Source organism: Meles meles, chromosome 2 (assembly GCF_922984935.1).
Source record: "Meles meles chromosome 2, mMelMel3.1 paternal haplotype, whole genome shotgun sequence".
NCBI lineage: Eukaryota > Metazoa > Chordata > Mammalia > Carnivora > Mustelidae > Meles > Meles meles.
In genome coordinates, this window is record NC_060067.1 from 115714898 (window position 1) to 115738768 (window position 23871).

The following is a 23871-nucleotide window of genomic DNA, read 5'->3' on the forward strand; positions in this document are numbered from 1 at the left end:
TCCATTTTTGTTGAAATCAGTTTGAAATATGGGAAAACAAATAATGAAACTGAGCATGTGATTCTTGACCTCAGGGTTATATGTTCAAGCCCCACTGGGCTGAGTTTACTTAAAAAATGAGGAAACAATATATCTGCAATGATATATATCATTCAAAATTAGTCTCTAAATATATAGAATGGATATATTCCTTTAAAAGTGTTACTGGGCTGAAAGCTTACTGGGACAAATATACAAATATTCCCCCCAAAAATAAATGTCATAATTATTATATCTAAATTATTGTTTTTATTATACATTTTTCAACAGCATCATTTTATATAATGAATTGCTCCATGAGAACCACCTACATATTATGGTGTCTCTCTTTCCCTCCCACTAATACTTCCACTAAATAAGTATCTCCTAAGCAACCTCCCAAACTATTATCCTGCCTTTGTGAGAAACCTTCAGAAGAATGAATAATTCGGGTTCCTGCATCCTAGCCAAACCATGAATTAATAAATTGGCAGGATCAGAATCATGTTCAACAACTTCCCTTGGATTCATACCTGCCAAATCTCTACATAGACAGGGAGATTATGGCAACACTTTTGAGTTTAGATTTGACTTTTTCATTTTTTAGTTGAAATATTTTACTCTGCCAATATATTCAATGCATTGAATTCTCAAGCATTCTGTTGATAAGAGCCTAAATTCTCATTAAAGCGATTCTTTCACAAAGAGGAAACACACCAAGAGAAAGATCCAGGCTAGTCTCCATTTGCAACATTTCCTTCTTCCACTTCCTGGTTTCTTGTACAGCTCGTTCACTTCTAATGATAAATTTTTAAATTTTTCTCTGGCTTTTCTAAATACATTCATATTTCATTCAACTAGCTGTTTCTCTTTTTGTTTCAGGAGAGAAAGGCAAACACATCAGAGAGAAAAAGGATGGGTAAAATAAGGAACATCAACTTCCAAGTGTCTGTCTTCTTTGTGTAAAGGGTACAAGAGAAATTTGTTTGTTTTATTAATCATTTCATTTTAAATCCAAGAAGCTGTGTGAGACAAACGGAAAATGCCAGCAAGGATGACATGACAAAGAGGCTAATAAACTGCAGAACGCGTATACCGTTGAGAGGAGCTAAACACCATAAACTGCCTCCCAGGAAGAGAGCACGTAGCTCAGCCAAAGCGGGTCACAGCCCGGCTAAACACCATGCTGACAGTGAGGAAGAAGAATGCACCAAATATCTCAAATAGTTCACGAAGGCTGAAAAATATTAACTGTTTATGAATTGTATCTTTATCATACAATAAATTAAGGATCATCTCCTCTAATGTCTTACCATGTATCATGTATTCCAAAGACAGTGAAGTCTTGCACTTATTTTTTTTCAGTTGATGATGCATTTTAAAGAAAAAGAAAACCCCAGCTATTTGTACTTGTGACAGGCACCAAAATAATTTGAGTATCCCTAATCGTAAGGGTATAACAAAGGCAACTGAAAATACTTCAACCACTAACTTTATACCTGCATACAGTTCCCTGACGTGTAAGGAAGGGCTCCTTGTTTTATGCGTGTATGTGACTTTCTGATGTTGTTTCTTTTAATATTTCATTTCTCTATTACACTGTCTTGCACTTTACATTGACAACAGTATTGGCGATGAGAAACATCCTTTTAAAAGATATCTCAACAAAAGACAACTTATTGTATCCCCTTTCCCTGAAAATTAAGGAGAGTGAAACGTTAGCCAAAAGTTACCTTCTTGATGGTCTCCAGCATGGAACGCCCTCCCTGCCAAGGCTTGGAGTTCTTTCTGATACACGACAAACTGGCCATGCTGTGCCATTTTCGGTCCTCCAGTTTCTTATGAAAAGCATTAGCAAGCAAAAGCACCGTGTCATATATGTAAAGGTTTGAAATCTGAAAAGACATTAGACGGTAATCATTAGAATCATTGATGCCTACCATTGAGAATAAGGGGAAAATCATCAGCTCGGCTGCTTCCCTTCATGTCATAGATGGCTGGTTTACTGGGTTATTTATTAAGCAAAAGGTTTCTTTTTTTCATTTCCTGGGCAATTTCGCCATTGACAATGAAGTCTTGTCTGATTGTATGCCTCAATTGCTTTCTCGGCTTATTTAGGTGTGAAAGGGAAGATAAAAAAGAAAAGTTTTGACAGAGGCGAGGCTGTTAGTGTCAGACCTTTGAAAATCACTGGCCCTCATTTCTTTCTGAAGAGGTAAGGATCTAAGGGTTTCAGATTGGAAGGGCAAACTGAATAATACATTTTCTGAATATGTCAAGTTTTTGCATTCTGATTATTCAGATGGAGAAATATCAACTTGATCTTACATATAAAATGAGTGCCATAGGTGCAAGAAAAAGGAAGCAGCCATCTGTGTGTATGTGTCTGTCTATGGGGATTCGGTGATGAGAAAATGAGGGAACACAGCACCATTCATAAACATTACAATTATCAAGGATCTATACAAACTTATCTAGGTATACACAGGAATTGCAATTCAATAGCATGACAAATACCATAAGCTATGAACTGTGGGTGAATATGTGTTATATATATTAATGCTTTCTTCTTTCAGAGTGATCATGTCATTATCTCCCTTCTATATAAATTGAAAAAATGAACTTAAAATTTTTGCTCTGATCTATTGCACTCTTACACTTAACTCTTGCCAGAAGTACTATCCATACTGTCAATTGTAGGAGGTGTTTATTTTTTGAAGAAATTAGAAATTATTTAGGAAATATAAACACCAAGATACATCCAAAGTCAGTAAAAGATTTTAAATGGTTTATTACTACTTCTCTGAAGGAGAAATAAAACACAGATAAAAAAAAAAATGAGAAATCACGGTAGCTATGGAAGTTAAATCCATCTTAAAGCATTTAAATCTCCTCAGATTTTTAAATATATCTTGTTATCACACTTTTTTTCCTGAAAACAAAGGGGACAATATGTTGATTGCCCTTTGTTTATGATTAATTATAATTAATTACTAAGGAATCTTATGAAATTGTCTGCAACCATCACAGAATGGCACTAAATTTCAACTACTGGGATGACAGTTTAAAATTATGATAAACTGTTAATAAGCACTTCCTAACAGTGCCTTGTGAGTTTTCTTTCATTACTAGGTCAATCTTAATCATTTATGTTTGTTAAGCATCATTTTATATGCATAGTACTTAGAGAAGGCAGGCCTTTCTTTAAAGAGACATGGACATTAAGGGAGGCTCGTGATGTTATGAGCATTAGATATTATATAAGACTGATGAGTCACTGACCTCTACCTCTGAAACCAATAATATGTTATATGTTAATTAATTGAATTTAAATAAAATAAATAAGTAAAATGATGTGACTTGGAAGCAAAATAAAGAGATACTGCATATTCTCATGCACTATGTGAAATACCAGTTTGTTCTTTATAAGGAAATATTAGGACAGGCTACTCTCACCTTCACCTCCCTGAACCTCCCCTGCCTGATAATTACTAGAGAGAGTAGGGGGCGTGGATGAAATCTGTAATGATAAGGACTTGAAGATAAAAGTAGTTGATGAATCAAAATTCAGTTTGAATTAGACTTTGAAGACCTGAAGGGGAAACCTTTGGACATTTTCTCAATAATCTGCAATACTCTGGCCTCTTTTAACCTTTCCTTGCTTCACTGCCTCAAACTTGCTTGCTCTTATCTCTCTGGCTCTCTTTGGTTTCTCCCTCTGACTGACTGATTTAAATATATATATGAAATGGTAGGAGTAGCACTCTTTGATGTTTCTTTACCTTTCTCCAACTACCTAACTTCTAATACTCAATTTGCAGGTCACAGGTGAGGTGAATCCTACCCTGGCTATTTCTCAGGACTCTACTTGTTTCCAGGCTAATTGGGAAGTCTTCTTTATCTCCCATGATGCTCATGTTGCATGCTTCTGTTTGTAACATGTAATGGTAAGATTTTTTTTAAAAATCTGGTTTTCACACTAGAATATGAGTTCCTTCCAGATAGGGCTCATAGTGTCCAAATGTTTCCCCTCTGTAATTTTGTTTCCCTTCTTCTTTATTTTCTCCTGGCTTAGCCTAGAGCCTAGCACACATTTGGCTTTTGATAAATAGTTGTGAAATAAGAGAAGACAAAGAAAAGAAAGTCAGGTTTAATGTCAAGATGTGAGAAACCTGGCAACTTGTGTTCCATCCTAATCTTGACATTGCCATAGCACAGGGTCTCTTGCAAACTCTGAGGCATGTGCCTTGATCGTCCATGCTTCTCCTAAAGGTGAATGCCTTGTCTTTGATATGACAGGTGTTTTTGACAAATGACTGCCTCTCATTCCCACCTTCTGAACTATGGAATTGAAAGGAGGTGATGACATTCTCTGAGATTTCCATTATCCCTTCTGGTAGTTGTTTCTCAGGGAAGTGCCTATTCTGTTTTGAGGTTCATGCTCTTTCCTATGCTTAGGTCCTATTCTGCTATCACCTATTGGTCTGTTGGTCACTCTGTAATCATGAGGTCTTTGACTCCTCTCTCACAGTGATTTTAAACTATCTCCCTCCATTAAAAAAAGTCACTGCAATTCCTACAGAAATGATTTTGACTTTTGTTCTGGCCACAACCAACAAGAGTGACTATTTACCGGATCCAAACACATACTTCCTCTAACATCTCAAACTCCATTTTTCCACCATCTGACCAATCATTTCTCTCTATCTTACTGTCACCACACTTGTTTTCTGACTTAACTGAGCCCCCGGCACCCACCTCCTTTATAATACAATCTTCTAATATTTGACAGCAGCCATGACTTGCCCTGAAACATCCTCTTTCCTTCAGTTGTTCATCATTTGATGTAACTTCTAGGCTGCTCATCATCTCAGCATTTTTCTTCTGTCCTCTTAGTTTTTGATGTTTCTATTCAGAGTTTAGAACTCATAGCCAACACATTATTGCAGATGTGATCTGACTAGGACAGAGTAGTCTATCTCTCTTGATGTCAGCAAAATTCTCCACTAAGGAGACCAAGATCACATTAAAATGGCTTAGAGCCAAAAGGACTTGTGCTATGTTTAAACAAAATTTGCCTTCATCTTAATAACCTTAAACAGCTATCAAACCAGGTCTTATCCAACCAGACTTCTTGCAATGATTTTGAACCTATCCTTTATCTCCTTGAAATGTCAACTTTCACATTTAGTTTTAGTCAGCAAATATTAATAATTTGGATCTTGATTATATAACCCAGCATAAGCTTTCTCTCCTAGCTTTATGTCATTTACAAATCTGTTGGGCATTATTATTCACTTGTATTTGTGTAATGGTAAATAATTAAAAATGTAAGGTCCAAGAATACTATTTTCAGATGAACATAGAGAGTTCCTTGCACTTCAAGAGTAGAATATTTATCATTATGGTTGAGCGTCCTTTTAGTTCCATACTTCCCAAATTGAAGTAAAATTTATGGATATTAGAAGTACTCAGAGCTACAAAATATATCTGAGCTATGTTCCAGGCATATCAAATTTGCTCAAAGATTTGAAGAATAAACAATGTTAACTGGTAAATTTTTTGGAATATTATGCTTCATTTTAAAGAAACTCATAAGTTATAACTTCTAAGGTAAGACTTTCACATATTTCTATTTCACATTTTTCTAACTTATCTTTTTCTTCTTTTTTAAATCTAAAAATAGTGTTTACTACTATCTTCTAAGTTCTTTATTGAAATATTTGTGTGACATTAACCTATCTAGGCTTTTTAATGCCTTTCTATAAAGATTTCATAAGAAAATTGGTCAAATACCACCTAAAAGTCAATATGCAATAAATAGGCTTATAACATTCTATCTTTATAAAAAAATTAGTAAATAGAATTTAGTTTAGTAGTGCTTACCCTTAAGGAAGTCCTATTGTCATATTTGAAGTATCCCAAACCATGTATTTAGTAATATATTCTACAGTTTATCCAAATACAACTTTTAGTGTATTAAATTCTGTCAGAATCATTTTCCTTCCTTTTGAAACTTGGAACAATATACCAATCTCATGTACTTGGGTCTTCTATCCAAGTACTTTTCTAGTATTTCTAAATTATAATATTATGATCATATCTACTGTTTTATTTACTATTCTAAAACAATTATTATTTAGACCTCATTTTAAAGCAGTAAGGCATATGCTTACCATTCCCAAACCCTGCTCCTTATAAACCAGTGGTTTACTTTTTAAAAACAACTTTAACTCTAATTTTTCCAATTTGAAGACAATTTTTCTTAGGTGGAGATAACAAAAGCAAAAAAATTGAAATTTTCTATTTTCTCTCCATTAGTAGCCAACCTAACATTAGTTTCACCAAGCAGTGAATGGCTCACTTTTTTCTCATTTCATATATTGTACAAACTTTGTCTCTAGAGCTCAAAGTTTTCTTTAACTTTATTTTGCAACTTCAACTCATCCTTGACTTTAGTCTTTCTGGCATGAATTTAAAGGTTTGGAAAGCTTGTTTTTTGTTTATAACAAAACAAATCTGAATCTTCATTCTCTGTACATTAAATTAAGTAACAGCCCAGAGACCTCTACCGAGACCCATATGTACTCTCTTCTCCCCTGTTGTACTGACTATTGCTATTTTATAGTTTGGGTTTCTATTTAATAGTTGGGTCTCTATTTTTAGAGCTCACTTGAGTCATATTTTCATACTTTTACTTTTTCTGAGTTATTTTTAATAGTACCCTGCTGATAAGATAAAAATCTGTGATCCTATTTACCTGCAGTTTTTTATAGGCTCCAAGTTGGGAGGGTTACATCTCTGAAGGAATCCCCTACTTGAATTTTTTAAAGCATATTATTCTTGTTGCTTCCTCTAACTTCAGTGAGATAAAATTTTTACCAAGAGAAGCCTCTATATCATATGTTGTGTTTCTAGTGGAACATCTTAAATTAACAGCCCTGCATTTAGATTCTTAATTATATATATATTTCCACATATCAAATTTTCTGTCAATTTTCTTTTATATACTAGATATTTTCTCAAAACCTATTACGTATAATGGAGAAGTTATTATGTAATAAATCCTCAAAGAAAAGTAATTTTCTTATTTTCTTCCATCTGTGGGTTTGACAGGTGGAAGACAAAGTTGTGGGATAAGAGGCATGGTGCTTCCTTAACTCAGTATAGAGATCTGGGGCTATGAAGAGAAAGAAAGAAAGAAAGAAAGAAAAGAAGGAAGAATATTTGTTCCCTGATTTCAAGATACTCATTAATAAATCAGTAGGATTATACTTTTAGGTGAATGTGCCTTAAAATATTATGTAGCTACTTTCTGCTTTTCCAATTTGTATATTTCCTATTACTTCCTTTGACAGAGATGACCTTTAATAATTCAAAATTTTCTTAATCAAAATTATTCCACTTTCTCCATTCAGAATTCTATCATTTTCATATCAATCATGCTCATGACCAATTAATATGAAAAAATAGGTCATTATAAGTATATCTGTACGACTGGCATTAAAATTTAAACAGGCCTTGTTTAGGCTTCAGAGTGGCTTACTTTAGCCATTGTCTTCTCCTTAATTACATTCAAATCAACAAATATTTATGAAGAAGCAAAGCAGTGTAGTAGGTGTGATGGAGGAAACAAAGATAGACAAGTACTTCATGGGATTTTATGATACCAGATCTTGGAGGAGACCTAGTCTCAAAGAGCCTAAAACTAGTAGGGAGCACAAAGTTCTGTGGTCAATGGTCCTGGTAAATACATGCTGCTCCTTACAATGCTGATAAGTATGACGAAGTGGTTGGATAAATAGTAATTAATCTTTAAAAAATCCAAAAAATGTGGAGATGTCTTTCAAAAGAAGTCATTTTACGAAATGACCTTATTTATCTGGTATTACTGGAGATGAACTAGTTTTCATATTAGTTCTCATAGGGGTATATTTCCAAACTGTTCAAACTGAGCATCTCTAAGGACTAAAACATTTTTGATATTAAACATTTTGAAAGAATCGCTTTCTAAAATATATATTTTTCTGACTTCTGAAATTGACCATGACTTTAATCTTTGTTGCTATCTCAGAGTTATTGTTTAAATACTAATATGTTAGTAGCATAGCACGATTATACCCTTAGGAGCTGTTTTATGACACAGAGTTGTTTTTATTGGAAAAGCCTTACACTGATAGGATATTTGAATTAGTATATCTGATTATTTTTTTCTGTCTCTTGCCCGCTAGAAAATGCTCCTTATGGCTTCGGACTGTTGTCGATGTGCCTGCCTTGGTAACAACCCATTCAAACTGACATACTGAGATTTCCAGTGCAAAGGAATAAAACTAAATAAAACAAAATCTGATAGCATTTTCCTTAAGAAAAAGAAAATAGGTTCTGGGTGAGTATTTAAAGGACATCCTTACGAGTAAACTACAGGGACTTCCTGTTCTCTATTTTGCTGCTCAGAGATTTTATTTATTTACTTTGAAATTCTTTGTTGTATTCTGAATAGCAAAGCTTTCAGTTATATCCCATCTGATTTGGATAGGACTATATAGCTCTATAGTATTTTTTGCATTTCTAAGTAGTTTTTTGATTTAATATCTTCAAACTGGAGACTAATCTTTAAAAAGAAAATAAATGTCTATGTCCTTGTTATGCCAGAGAAGTCAAGCAAATTTAATAACTTGGAATTTGGCATTAAGGAATGTCAATCACAAATTCCACCGTGGCAAATACTATGTATCTACTTGCTGAGAAGGAAATAACATTTACTCATTATATGTTTATTAAATGAGTATATATTTTGCTATAATGAGGTCAAGATCAAAGACAGAAATTCTTAGCACTCTTGCATCAGACCTACTAAATTTCTAGAGGAAGAGAATAGTTCAGAAAATGCAAACATGTATCATTCTGAATCTATTAAAACTCAAAGAGTTCTCTGTATAATTGGCCAATGAAGCCCCTCGAGAGAAATACTGTAGCATTTAGAATATACCTCCATATTCTGAGCAAATGGATCTTTTGGATCACACAACGTTGAAGATATTCGATGGTTGCCACGGAAACATCGCTGACTTATGTTCTGGGGGACTGGAAATGTCTGCCGGATGATTGTTAACCTTCCAATTGACCTTCTTACAAGTTCCTGAACATCCACATCATTTATTTCCTATAAGATAAGAAATGGAATTATTAGAAATGCTTTAATACAGTAACAGAAACAGAAAACTATTAATGAGTTATTTGTAAATGTTAAGGAATTCATGACTATAATGCATTTACTTAGTGCTTTGGACACATCCAAATTAAAATAATACATGTTAATTAAAATGATCAGCTCATTTGTAGGTGTTGTTTGTGCTTTACATTATATACATTAAAGCTTAAATAGTTCTAAATGGAGCAACTGCCTTAAATCCACCTTATCTGTAGTAATTTTCTAATATACTATGTTGAACATTGGAAAAATATTTGTCTAAACATTGAAAAAGGTCATAAAATCAGTGGGTTTCAAGGTACTTTGAGTATCCAGAAGATAGTTGCAATGTAAGAGGAATATATATTGTTCTTAGCAATGAAAAATGGGTTTTTTAAATAAAGCAAGTAAAGAAACCAAGAGGACATTTTTAAAAAAATGTTTCCCAGTTATTTCTTAGAACTGGTATTAATTCATACATTTCTCTTGGTAAAGAACAGATTAAACAAAATGTTCATAAAGATGGAACATTGTATTTTATACAATGTGAACCAGAATAGATGAATGAAAAAAACCCAATATTCTTTATCCAAATTGATGTTATCTTGCACATGAGTATTTGTCAAAGTCAAGGAACATATTTTCTATTTCCTTCCCCCCCCCACCTCCCAACTTCAGACTTAATTTTTTTTTTTTTTTAAAGATTTATCCATTTGACAGATAGAGATTACAAGTAGGCAAGTAGGCAGAAAGGCAGGCAGAGAGAGAGAGGAGGAAGCAGGCTCCCAGCCAAGCAGAGAGCCCGATGCGGGGCTCGATCCCAGGACCCTGGGATCATGACCTGAGCCGAAGGCAGAGGCTTTAACCCGCTGAGCCACCCAGGCGCCCCCAGACTTAAATTTTAAGACTTGGCTCAATCATGGATGTAGAAATAATAAAAATGAAATAATATTTTTATATTATAACATCTGTTCTAACTGGAATTAGAATAGAAATGATGAGAATAAATTTTAGTTTTAAGGCAGTATTTACTAAAGCAGTTTGTGCTTCATAATGTCCATTTGGAGTGTTAAACCAACAAAGTCTTTGCAATTAACATATTATCAGTTTCAATAGATTCTTATGGCAGCAGAAATAAAAGATTTGACACAAGATAAATTTTGGACTCTGGTGAGCTTTCCTTGGTTTTGATTTGAAGAATTATTAAAGAATAATGAAAAAGAAAAAGACTATTTACAGATGTAAATTGTCTTCTTTTCCTTTCTAGATTAATTACATATTATTCTTATTTAAAGCATATATTAGTTTTAAAATTCATATTCTTTATCTTCACAAAATAGAGATTTTCTGGAAATAAAATAATACCTGTCAGCTGTATGCAGTATAATATTCTGGATTTCTGGTCTATTGATCCCTAATGTACCTAAAAAATGATTTTTCTCATTTAAAATGCTGTCTTTTTCCTTTAGTCTATGTCCTTTCTCTACCCCACCAGAAACACTATCTGGCAAAAAGCAGGTCACTTTTTAATTCTCTATTATCTATTCACAAAGCAGAATTAAACAGTATCTCATCAACTTCCATTTTAAGGCTGAAATTTAACCAGAAATCTTTTAAAAGTAACTAATATTGCTTTTCAGTGTCTTTACTTTTTTTTTTTTTTAATTCCATGTTGTGCAGACAGGAATTTTCATTTAAAAGACAGTGAAAGATTCTACCACCTTATTCATAATGTTAACTAAGTTTTGTTATATATGTGATCTTTTATTCTTTAGTAATACTAAGATACAGCAACATTTTGTCAAACAGCACCATTTCTACCTGCCCCACATATGATGAACTATAAATCAGCATGTTAGTATAAAAACTTACATTAAGTCTCTGCTATATATTTGACAAACATTAAGGACTTCACATATTGTCCCATTTTCTACTAAAAACTGCATTCTGAATCAGATACTGTGGATTCTTACTTTATAAATAAAGAACCAGAGAAATTCCAAGTTCTTCATTCAAAGTATTCTTTATTCATGGTATGAATTTATAAATGTCATCAAAAGAAACACTCTCTAAAGTAATTATACAAGAAATTCACATTTCCTTATGGGAAATATTTAGATTAATATTCATGAATGATAGAAATTAAAACTATAAAGATATATTATTCTGGTATTAAACACATTGATGATTCTATAAGGAATAATAAAGTAATCTATCATGAGCCAAAGTCTTTAAGTGGACTATTTTCAAGCCCACAAAAAGGGATGATTTTGAAAGCTGAAGTTCTCAGGTGTCTAAGCAACTAAGCTATATCTGAGGAAATGTCAATTTAAATTGAATATATTTTGCCTATTATTATTTGGGAAAGGGAAAACGAAGTAATTTTCTGGGAGGAAAGAATCTGCCATTCTGAATGAAGTTAACAGACAGTCTGTCTCAAAAAATTCACTTGCAGTTTTAGTTTTGACACCTGATCTCAAAAATAGTTTGATAGCGATGAAAACTTGATTAGGCAGCTATTTTATATTTACAGAACTTAACTTCTACATTTCAAAAGGTGCATTTCAAGAGAGGCAGATGTAATGCTATGTAAACACTGAAAGTCAAATGAATATTTACTCTATTTTAAAGATACTCTTTTAAATGAAAAAAAATCAATAACTAAACTACTATAATAAAACATGAAACTATTGTATAATCTATTAGAATCTACATCATTCTAAGACTCTGAACTTTAAAAAATGTGCAAACCATCAGATTTTTTAAAAATCTAGAACCAGTTCAAACACTCATTCTCCCAAGCCTCCAGTACCATCAAATTATGCTAATCTCTATAAAGATATACAGAAATTTTCTGAGTTTTAAAGAATTTAAAGAGGTTGAATAACAAAATTGTTTGTTCTTTCTGTATCCTCTATATGAATGGGTATATTTCTGAAATAAGAATTAATAATGTCATAAAAGTGAAAAAAAGATGTTTTATTATATCTAATATATATATATACACATATGTATACACAGATATACGTTTGTGTGTGTATATATATACACACATACATATATACACACAGATATCTGTGTGTATATATACACACATTTCTTTAGGAATAAGGCATACAGTCTTTTTTTTCCCAAAAAATAACTTACACAGATAATACAAAATTATTAATAGTCAAGTCAAAATATTCCTATTCCCGTTGCTGTAATAGTTTAGTACAAGGTGAACCCTGAACTGTATAAGAGAGAAGAAGAGGAAAGCTAAAACTTTGTTACAACTCCATCTAGAAACAGCCACTTCCCAAAACAAATCTTTTAGGAGAATTGAATCACTCCCAAATCTTTGTGGTGTATCAGCATAGGTTTAAAATAATGAATTTCAGGGAAGGAAAGACTCTCAAAATCCATTAGATCAGATGCCCATCTATACTGTATAAACTATTTTAGAAGAGACTCCCTTCTTTTCCTTTTTTTTTTTTTCTTTTTTTGAATCTCAGAATCTAACAAAGTTTCTGTCTCATCATAGGTATTTGCTAATGTTGATGAATTTAAAAATGAATGAACAAATGAAGTAATGGCAAGACTTCACCAAACTATCTCCTAAAGATAGACCTGAAATTTTAAGTGTAGAAACTGGGATGCTTTCGTATTTCAACACTATCAAATAAGCCAGATTTCAGTAATGCCATTAAGCAGTGTACTATGTGGCGTAGTTTGAAAATATTGTGTTTTTTGTTGTTGCTTTTGCTAATGTTTATATTCTTCATGCTTTAGCAAAGATGATCCTTTCACGCTTCCACAAAGTTTAACATTAATGTGAAATAATTACACAAACATAATGTTGAAATATGGAACAAAACCAACTGTAGGCTATATACCAGCAGGAAATGTAGCAGAATGGTAACTTTCTGCTTGAGAGATTAGTAGTGAGCAGTTCAATTAATCACTAAACTAGGAAAAATGAACAACATCCTTTACACATATAGGATTTTTAAATCTAAACAACAACTTCTTTTTAACTGCAATACTGAATTGCAGCAATTACCTTAAATTATTTAAACAAGAAGTCAGGGCACTAAAGGTCAGGTTCAGTGTTATCAAAGGATAGAGGGTGCTTATAGCATGATGTTTCCTGCATCTCTAGACAATGCATATCTTTCTATCCAAATTTCTAACTTTTTTATAACTTAAATAAAGTGTGAGGCCATCTGTTTCATGACCCTAGGGGGATGACAATATTTATATGGAAAGGCTGTTCTGAGCTAGAGTCACTGATTGCAGGGAGAAGATAAATACCATTACCAACTACTAACATATGATTGATTATACCATATGAGGAAACACAGCCTCTCATTATTAGAGCACACTTATTGCAAATGAAAAAAATATATTGTTTTTAAGTTCATACATCAATTTGTATCATGATGCACAGTGCCAACTTTGATTTATAGTACCTCTTTAAGAAACTATTGGTGCAATAGATTAAATAAATGTTTGCAACCCATTTTAAAATTAGCAACAAAATAGTAGCTATGTAAACCAAACTAGACAGATTCATGTTTTCCATGTTCAGTCAAATGGGCATTTGCATAGTTAGATTTTTGCTATTGTTGTTACTACTTCTAGAGTTTGTTAACTTCTTAGCAAATCATCATGTTTCTTCTTTTATGAAATAGATGTTTCTTCTTTTATGAAATAGATGTTTCTTCTTTTATGGAAACTAGGATAAATTTAATTCATTCATTACAAATTTGTATAAGCAACTCATAAACAAAGTAAAGGTACTGCGAGCTAAGTTTCCAAAGGTGTGTTTTGTATCTCAGAGAAAACGAGGTAACTAAATGGAATCACTTAGAAGAATGTTGACTGCAGATATATGGATAATGATGATTTTTCCTAGGAATGAAAATACAGAAAACATGTTTGAACCTAGTTTAGGTAAAAGTAATAACAAATATAAACTGTGGGCTGTGAACATCAGATTTTTCAGAAGCTAGGTGGTATTGACCTGCCCCCAAAGAAATGACAGCTCTGTTCAAGGACGAGTAAGAAGGGCTGCATGTAAAAAGAATACAAGGGTTTCAGTAATGGTAAAGGTGAAGTTATAAAGTTATGACAGCTTACAGTATAAAATCCAAGTGTGAAGGAAGAAAAAAAGAATTGTGGTCTTCTATACTCCTAACATTTAGTGATTTATTTGCTGGTTAAATTGCTTTGTTTGTGTGGATGTTTTATTTGCAAAATAGTGGCCCAACTTGCCAAACATACATTTAAGGACATTTTCCTTCTAATATTTTATGAAATTAACTTAAATGTAAGTTTAAAAAGACTCCTAATGTTTATGAAATCTATACTAAAATAGAAAGTGTTATTATTTCCTTAATATTTGTCACTAATGAAATACACTCTAGTCTCCTCATACTTCCTCTGTATGATATGAAGGAATGATTTCTCCCATAGCACAAATAGACACAGAAGCAGTAGACAGATGACTCCTGGTGTTCCAGGATCTCTACGTGGGTCCACACTTTTAAGATTCAGGCATGTTGTTAGAAGTTTAATTGGATATGGAAAAAAAAAGTAATTAATGGGTCCTCTAGGTAATATTATCAAAGAAGAGAAGGGAATGGACATTTTTGTCTAATGATTTAAGTATTAATTGGTTTAATTAATCCTTAATCAACCAGTACCAAAAGATTGGGATCATTCTCTGCACATTTTCAGACCACAGTGCTCTGAAGCTAGAACTCAATCACAAGAGGAAAGTTGGGAAAAACTCAAATACATGGAGGCTAAAGAGCATCTTACTAAAGAATGAATGGGTCAACTAGGAAATTAAAGAAGAATTGAAAAACTCATGGAAAAAAATGAAAATGAAAACACAAAGGTTCAAAATATTTGGGACACAGCAAAGGCAGTCCTGAGAAGAAAGTATATAGTGATACAAGACTTTCTCAAGAAACAAAAAAGGTCTCAAGTACACAACCTAACCCTACACCTAAAGGAGCTGAATAAAGAATAGCAAAGAAAGCCTAAACCCACCAGGAGAAGAGAAATCGTAAAGATCAGAGCAGAAATTAATGAAATAGAAACCAAAGGAACAGTAGAACAAATCAATGAAACAAAGAGCTGGTTCTTTGAAAGAATTAATAAGATTGATAAACCCCTGGCCAGACTTATCAGAAAGAAAGGAGAAAGGGCCCAAATAAATAAAATCATGAATGAAAGAGGAGAGATCACAACCAACACCAAATACAATTATAAGAACATATTATGAGCAACTATATGCCAGCAAATTTGACAATCGGGAAGAAATGGATGCATTCCTAGAGACATATAAACTACCACAACTGAACTAGGAAGAAATAGAAAACCTGAACAGAACCATAAGCACTGAGGAGATTGAAGCACTCATCAAAAATCTCCCAACAAAGAAGAGCCTAGAACCAGACAGCTTCCCAGGGGAATTCTACCAAACATTTAAAGAAGAATTAATACCTATTCTCCCGAAACTGCTCCAAAAAATAGATATGGAAGGAGAACTTCCAAACTCATTTCATGAGGCCAGCATCACTTTGATCTCAAAACCAGACAAAGACCCCATCAAAGAGGAGAATTACAGACCAATATCCTTGATGAACACGGATGCGAAATTCCCACCAAAATACTAGCCAATAGGATCAAACAGTACATTAAAAGGATTATTCACCACAACCAAGTGAGATTTATTCCTGGGCTACAAGGTTGGTTCAACATCCACAAATAATCAATGTGATACAGTACATTAATAAAAGAAAGAATAAAAACCATATGAAACTCTCAATAGATGCTGAAAAAGCACTTGACAAAGTACAGCATCATTTTTTTTTCTTCTTTTTTTTTTTTCCAGATAGAGATCACAAGTAGAGAGGCAGGCAGAGAGAGAGAGAGGAGGAAGCAGGCTCCCCGCCAAGGAGCCTGATTCGGGGCTCGATCCCGGACCCTGGGATCATGACCTGAGCGAAAGGCAGAGTTGTTTTGTTTTTTTGTTTTTTTTTTTAAACCAGAGCATCCAACTTCTTTTTTTTTTTTAATATTTTATTTATTTATTTGACAGACAGAGATCATAGGTAGGCAGAGAGGCAGCCAGAGAGAGAGGAGGGGAAGCAGGCTCCCTGCTGAGCAGAGAGCCCGATGCGGGGCTCGATCCCAGGCTCCTGGGACCATGACCTGGCAGAAGGCAGAGGCTTTAACCCACTGAGCCACCCAGGTGCCCCCTAAAGGCATAGGTTTTAACCCACTGAGCCACCCAGGCGCCCCCAGCATCATTTTTTGATCAAAACTCTTTACAGTGTAAGCAGAGAGGGTACATACTTCAAAATCATCAAAGCCATCTATGAAAAATCCACAGCAAATATCATTCTTAATGGGGCAAAACTGAGAAGTTTTCCCCTAAGGTCAGGAACATGGCAGGGATGCCTACTATCACCACTGCTATTTAACATATTACTAGAAGTCCTAGCCTCGGCAATCAGATAACAAAAAGAAATAAAAGGAATCTGAACCAGCAAAGAAAAAGTCAAACTCTCACTCTTTGCAAATAATATGATACTTCATGTGGAAAACCCAAAAGACTCCACTCCAAAACTGCCAGAACTCATACTGGAATTCAGTATTAGGATATAAAATCAATACACAGAAATCAGTTGCATTTCTGTACACCAACAGCAAGACAGAAGAGAGAGAAATTAAGGAGTTGATCCCATTTACAAATGCATCCAAAACCATAAGATACCTAAGAATAAACCTAACCAAAGATACAAAGAATCTGTACTCAGAAAACTATAAAGTACTCATGAAAGAAATTGAGGAAGGCACAAAGAAATGGAAAAATATTCCATGCTCATGGATTGGAAGAACAAATATTATGAAAATGTCTATGCTCCCTAAAGCAATCTACACATTTAATGCAATTCCTATCAAAATACCATCCATTTTTTTCAAAGAAATAAAACAAATAATTCTAAAACATATATGGAACCAAAAAAGACCCTGAATAGCCAGAGGAATGTTGAAAAAGAAAGTCAGTATTGGTGGCCTCACAATTCCAGGCTTTAAGCTCTATTACAAAGCTGTAATCATGAAGATAGTATGATACTGGTACAAAAACAGACACATAGATCAATGGAACAAAATAGACAGCCCAGAAATGGACCCTCAAATCCATGGTCAACTAGTCTTTCACAAAGCAGGAAAGAATTTCCAATGGAAAAAAGATAGCATCTTTAACAAATGGTGTTGGGAAAATTGGAGAGCCACATGCAGAAAGGATAAAACTGGACCATTTTCTTATACCACACACAAAAGTAGACTAACATGGATGAAAGACCTCAGTGTGTGACAGAAACCTCTCACAATCCTTGAGGAGAACACAGGAAGCAACCTCTTTGACCTCAGCCACAGCAACTTCTTCCTAGAAACATCACCAAAGGCAAGGGAGACAAGGGAGGCAAGGGAAGCAAGGGCAAATATGAACTATTGGGACTTCATCAAGATTAAAAGCTTTTGCACAGCAAAGGGAACAGTCAACAGAACCAAAAGACAACTGACAGAATGGGAGAAGGTATTAAAAAATGACATATCAGATAAAGCACTAGTATCCAAAATCTATAAAGAACTTATCAAACTTAATACACAAAGAACAAATAATCCAATCAAGAAATGGGCAGAGGACATGGACAGACATTTCTGCAAAGAAGACATCCAGATGGCCAAAAGATACATGAAAAAGTGCTCCACATCACTTGGCATCAGGGAAATACAACTCAAAACCACAATGAGATACCACCTCACACCAGTCAGAATGGCTAAAATTAACAAGTCAGCAAATGACAGATGTTGGCGAGGATGTGGAGAAAGGGAAACCCTCCTGCACTGTTGGTGGGAATGCAAACTGGTGCAGCCACTCTGGAAAACAGCATGGAAGTTCCTCAAAAAGTTGAAAATAGAACTACCCTAAGACCCACCAATCGCACTACTGGGTACTTATCCTAAAGATACAAATGTAGTGATCCGAAGGGGCACATGCACCCAAATGTTATAGCAGCAATGTCCACAACAGCCAAACTATGGAAAGAACCTAGATGTCCATCAACAGATGAATGGATAAAGAAATGTGGTATATATATACAATGGAATACTATGCAGCCATCCAAAGAAATGAAACTTTGCCATTTGCAATGATGTGGATGGAACTAGAGGGTATTATACTGAGAGAAATAAATCAATCAGAGAAAGACAACTATCATATGATCTCTCTGATGTGAGGAATTTGAGAGGCAGAGAAGGGGGTTGTGGGGGAGAGGGAAGGAAAAAATGAAACAAGATGGGATCTGGAGGGAGACAAACCATAATAGATTCTTAATCTCACAAAACAACTGAGGGTTGCTGGGGGGTGGGGGTTGGGATAGGGTTGTTGGGTTATGGACATTGGGGAGGGTATTGGCTATGGTGAGTGCTGTGAAATATCTGATCATTCACAGACATGTACCCCTGGGGCAAATAATATATTTTATTTTAATAAAAATAATTTAAAAATTAGGATTGTGCTATCTGCAACAACATAGATGAAGCTAGAGGGTATTATGCTAAGTGAAATATGTCAGACAGATAGAGACCATATAATTTCACTCAAATTTGGCATCTAAAAACAAAACAAAACAAACATGAAATGAATAAGCAAACAAATAAAAAGCAGTATCAGACCTATAGAGAAGAAACTAATGGTTGCCAAAGGGATGGTGGTTGGGGAGATGGGCAAAATGGGTGAAGGGGACAGGAAGGTACAGATTTCTAGTTATGGAATGGCTCAGTGGGTTCAGCTGCTGCCTTCGGCTCAGGTCATGATCTCAGGGTCCTGGGATCGAGTCCCGCATCCGGCTCTCTGCTCAGCAGGGAGCCTGCTTCTCTCTCCACCTCTGCCTGCTTGTGATATCTCTCTCTCTCTCTCTCTCTCTGACAAATAAATAAATAAAATCTTTAAAAAAAAAAAGGGACATTATAAGAAATATAGTCAATGATATTATAACAGTGCTGTAAGATAACAAAAGATAGCTAAACTTGTGGTGAGCATAACATATTTGTTGAATCACTATATCATACACCTGAAACTAATGCAATATGTACATCAACTAAGTTTAAATGAATACATTAATTAATTAATTAATTAATAGGTAGTATAGGAATATTCTGAATTCACCTTCTCACTTGGACACATTGAATCAACAGCTGCATATGGTACAATCCCTTCTAAAAAATTACTGGAAATCAGCTGAGCAGTTACCCCACAACAAAAAATTAAAGAGCTCTATCAATACGGGTAGGAGAGGCAGAGACGTGTTCTTGCCAAAAAGCCCACCCCCAGCATAGTGACACACAGTTGAGAGGGATCTCACAAATACTCACAAATACAGAGCTTGTCTCCATGAATCAAGGGGTCTATGCCCCACCTCAGGCATCCCAAACCATAGGACCTACAATGGAAAGATAAGCACCCAAAGTGTCTGGCTTTGAAAACCAATGGGGCTTACATCTAGGAGCCCCAAAGGGCTGTAGGGAACTGAGTTTCCATTTTTAAAGTGTGTACACACAGACTCATTCACCTCAGGACCAAGTGCAAAAGCAGCAGTTCGAAAATCACCTCGAGTATATTTGAAAGAAATTCATTTGGTAACCTTAATGCATCTGCCAGAAGGGCAGGGACCTGTTGGCTTCTCTCTGGAGATGAAGGTGCTGATGGCCACCATTTTTGCACTGTCACTTTTCCTTGCTAGTGCTGTCAGGTGTGTCTCAGCCCTACACTCTCCTGTGGTCCCACTAAAGCCGGCAGGCATGCCCTAGCCTCACATTAACCTGTGGCCCTGTTAAAATCAGCAAACACACATAGTCCACACACGAGACACCCTCTGAGCAGTTGTCTCTGAAGTCCAGGGGGGCATTGCATTCCTGGGCCCCATGGGATTGAAACAATCAGAGAGACAGTTCTTGGCAGGTTACCATCCCCAGGTCATAGCACAGAGAATAGACTGAAACACCTACATCTTCCTGTGAAGAAAGCCTATTTTACTTGTCCTGGAACTTCAATCAGAAAGGCAGGTTTCAGGATTGCCACATACCCAGAGGCTATGTGGGCCAGATGTTGCCATCTTTGTGCTCTCCCTTGCTTCACTACAGCTTGTCAGTACCTTCAAGAAAGGAGCTTATACATTTGTCTGAAACCCCAAATTTTACAACTGTCAGTAAGGGAGCCTTTCTACATGGACTGGTCTGGATGCCAGCAGGGCTTACAATTGTGGTCCTACAGAACTGTATGCATTTCCATCCTTTAAAAATTGGTGCCTGTGCATCTGGCTTAGAATCAGCATGAAACTAGGTGCTAATTGGGATCCCTCCCTTTGGAACAGTGGCAGGGTTTGGCACAACTTCAACAACTGGGACTGATGAAGAACAAATCAGGTTGCTTAGACAATCACAAAGGTTTCAAAGGTAGCTAAGAGCTAGGGCAGGGTTGAATGAAGGTTCATCATCTACACAAATCCACTCATGCAAGACTGGGAGAGAAAGCTATACAATACATAGTAACAAGCATAGTCAAGCAAAATGAAGAAAAAGAGGAATATATTCCAAACAAAAGAATATCACAAAACTCCAGAAAAAAACCTTAATGAAAGAGAGATATTTAATTTACTTGATAAAGAGTTCAAAGTGATGGTCATAAAGATGCTCACCAAACTCAGGAGAAGATAAATAAAAACTGAGAATTTCAAAGAGAGATAAAAAATATAAGAAAATACCAACAGAAGTCATAGAGCTGAAGAACACAATAATTCAACTGAAGAATACACTGGAAAGCTTCAAAGCACACTAGATGAAGCAGAAGAAAGGATCAGTTATCCTGAAGATAAGGCAGTAGATCTCATGCAGTCAGAGCAGCAAAAAGAAAACTAATCAAAAACCAAAGATAACGGGACGCCTGGGTGCCTCAGTTGGTTAAACAGCTGCCTTCGGCTCAGGTCAGGATCCCAGCATCCTGGGATTGAGTCCCACATCAGGCTCTGTGCTCGGTGGGGAGACTGCTTCTCTCTCTGTCTCTGCCTGCCACTCTGTCTGCCTGTGCTCACTCTCACTCTCTCTCTCTCTCTGACAAATAAATAAAATAAAAAATCTTAAAAAAAAAACAAAAAAACAAAGATAACTTAAGGAACCTATAAAACAAAATCAAACTGAACAAATTTGCATCAGAGAAGACCCAAAAAGAGGAGTAAGAAAGGGACAAAAAAACTTATTTGAAGAAATAATTGTAGAAAACTTCCCTAACCTGGGGCAGGAAATAGACATTCAGATCCAATTAGTCCAGAAAGTGGAAAAAGAAGAGGAACCCAAAGACAGCCACACAAAGACAACTTATAATTAAATTTCAAAACTTAAAGCTAATAAGAGAATCTTAAAAAAACAGAGAAAAAGAACTTGTTACATACAAGGGAATGAACAAATGAAAATGGAACTGTCACACACCAAAATCTATGGGTTGCTGTAAAAACAGAAGGAGAAATTAAGAAAACAATCCTACTCACAACTGCTTAAAAAGAATGAAATATTGAGAAACAAATTTAACTGTGGAAGTGAAAGACCTGTATACTCCAAACTATAAGATATGGGTAACATAAATTGAAGAAGCACAACTAAATGAAAATGTATTTCATGCTGATGATCTGGAAGAATTAATATTGTTAAAATGTCCATATTACCCAAGGCAATCTATAAAATCCTTGCAATCCCTATCAAAATCCCAATGGCATTTTCACATAAATAGAACAAACAGTTCTAAAATTTGTATGGAAACACAAAGGATCCTGAATAGCCAAAACAACCTTGAAAAAGAAGAACAAACTTGGAGACATCATACTTTCCGATTTCAAACTATATTCCAAAGCAACAGTAGTCAAAAAAGTGTGGTACTTGCATTAAAAACAGAGACATAGATCAGTGGAACACACTAGATAGCCCAGAAAGAAACCCAGGCATTTATGGTCAGTCAGTTAATTTAGAACAAAGAGCCAAGACTGTATAACAGTCAAGACAGTCCAAAATAAATGGTGTTGGGAAAATCAGACAGCCATACAAAAGAATGAAATTAGAGCCTTATACCATGCACAAGAATTAACTTAAAATGGGTTAAAAATTTGAATGTAAGACCTAAAACCATTAGGCTCCTATAAGAAAAGAAGGTGGGAAGCTTTTTTTTTTTTTTTTCAATTTTTTTAAACTACTTAAGAAAAAATGTTTATTATAAAATTTTGAAAATATATAAAAGTAGAGGGAAATAATGAGCCCCATACATCTTTCAGCTTAGAAACTACCTATATTCCTTTTTGTTTTTGCTTTTGTTTTAATTTTATTTTATTAACATATAATGTATTATTTGCCCCAAAAGGTCTGTGAATCATCAATCTTACACCATTCACAGCACTCACCATAGCACATACCCTCTCCAATGCCCATAACCCAACCACCCTATCCCTCCCCCCAACCTCCCCAGCAGCTCTCAGTTTGTTTGCCGAGATTGAGTCTTTTATGATTTTTTCCCCTCCCCAGTCCCATCTTGTTTCATTTATATATACAAAGGGATACTATGCAGCCATCAAAAAACTGAAATTTTGCCATTTGCAATGATGTGGATGGAATTAGAGGGTATTGTGTTAAGTGAAATAACTCAATCAGAGAAAGCAATTACCATGTGATCTCTCTGATATGAGGAATTTGAGAGGCAGGGCTGGGGATCGTGGGGGAAGGGAGGGAAAAAAGGGTGGAAAGCTTTCAGATATAAGTCTTGGCCATGACTTTGGATTTGACTCCAACGCTAGGGCAATAAAATCAAAAAATTAAGAAGTTAGGACTACTTCAAACTAAAAACAAAAACAGAACAAAACAAATAAAACTTCTGTACAGTGAAGGAAACCATCAACAAAATGAAAAAGCAACATTTTGAATTGGAGGAGGTATTTGCAAATCATATATCTAATAAGGGGTTAATATTCAAAATATGCAAAGAGGGACACTTGTGTGGCTCAGTCAGTTAAGTGCTGAACTCTTGTTTTCGGCTCAGGTCATGATCTCGTGGGCTGTGAGATGGAACCCTGTTGCCAGTCTCTGCACTCAGTGGGGAGTCTCCTTGAAGATACTCTCCCTCTGCTCCTCCCCCTACTCGTGCTCCTCCACCAAAGTAAATACATGAATCTTAAATATATATATATACTTAAATATATATATATATTTCTATATATATATATATATATATATATATAGAACTTGAACATCTCAATTCCAAAAAACCAATCTGAAAATGGGCAGAGGATCTAAACAAACTTTTTTCCACAGTAGACGTAAAGATGGCTAACAAGCACACAAAAAGATGCTCCATATCACTAATCATCAATGAAAGGCAAATCAAAATCACCTCTGCCACCTCACACCTGTTAGAATGGATATTATCAAAAAGATAAGAAATAATAAGAATTGGGAGGATATGGAGAAAAGGGAACTTTTGTGCAGTGTTGGTAGGACTATATATTGGTACAGCCCCTATGAAAAACAGTATGGTGTTTCCTCAAAAAAATTTTAAAAAAATA

The 23871-nt window shown here is 35.0% G+C and overlaps 1 protein-coding gene across 4 annotated transcripts in view; it reads right to left on the reverse strand.

The window, feature by feature from the left end:
- Positions 1-23871, reverse strand: part of GRID2 (glutamate ionotropic receptor delta type subunit 2) — a 1534703-nt gene that overhangs the window by 580273 nt on the left and 930559 nt on the right. For all 4 annotated transcript variants that reach the window (XM_045997867.1, XM_045997868.1, XM_045997866.1 and 1 more), the window contains exons 6-7: positions 9008-9181; positions 1752-1913 (exon numbers count right to left, since the gene is read on the reverse strand). In XM_045997867.1, the coding sequence (XP_045853823.1) occupies positions 1752-1913; positions 9008-9181 (336 nt within the window). The remainder of the gene's footprint in view (positions 1-1751; positions 1914-9007; positions 9182-23871) is intronic.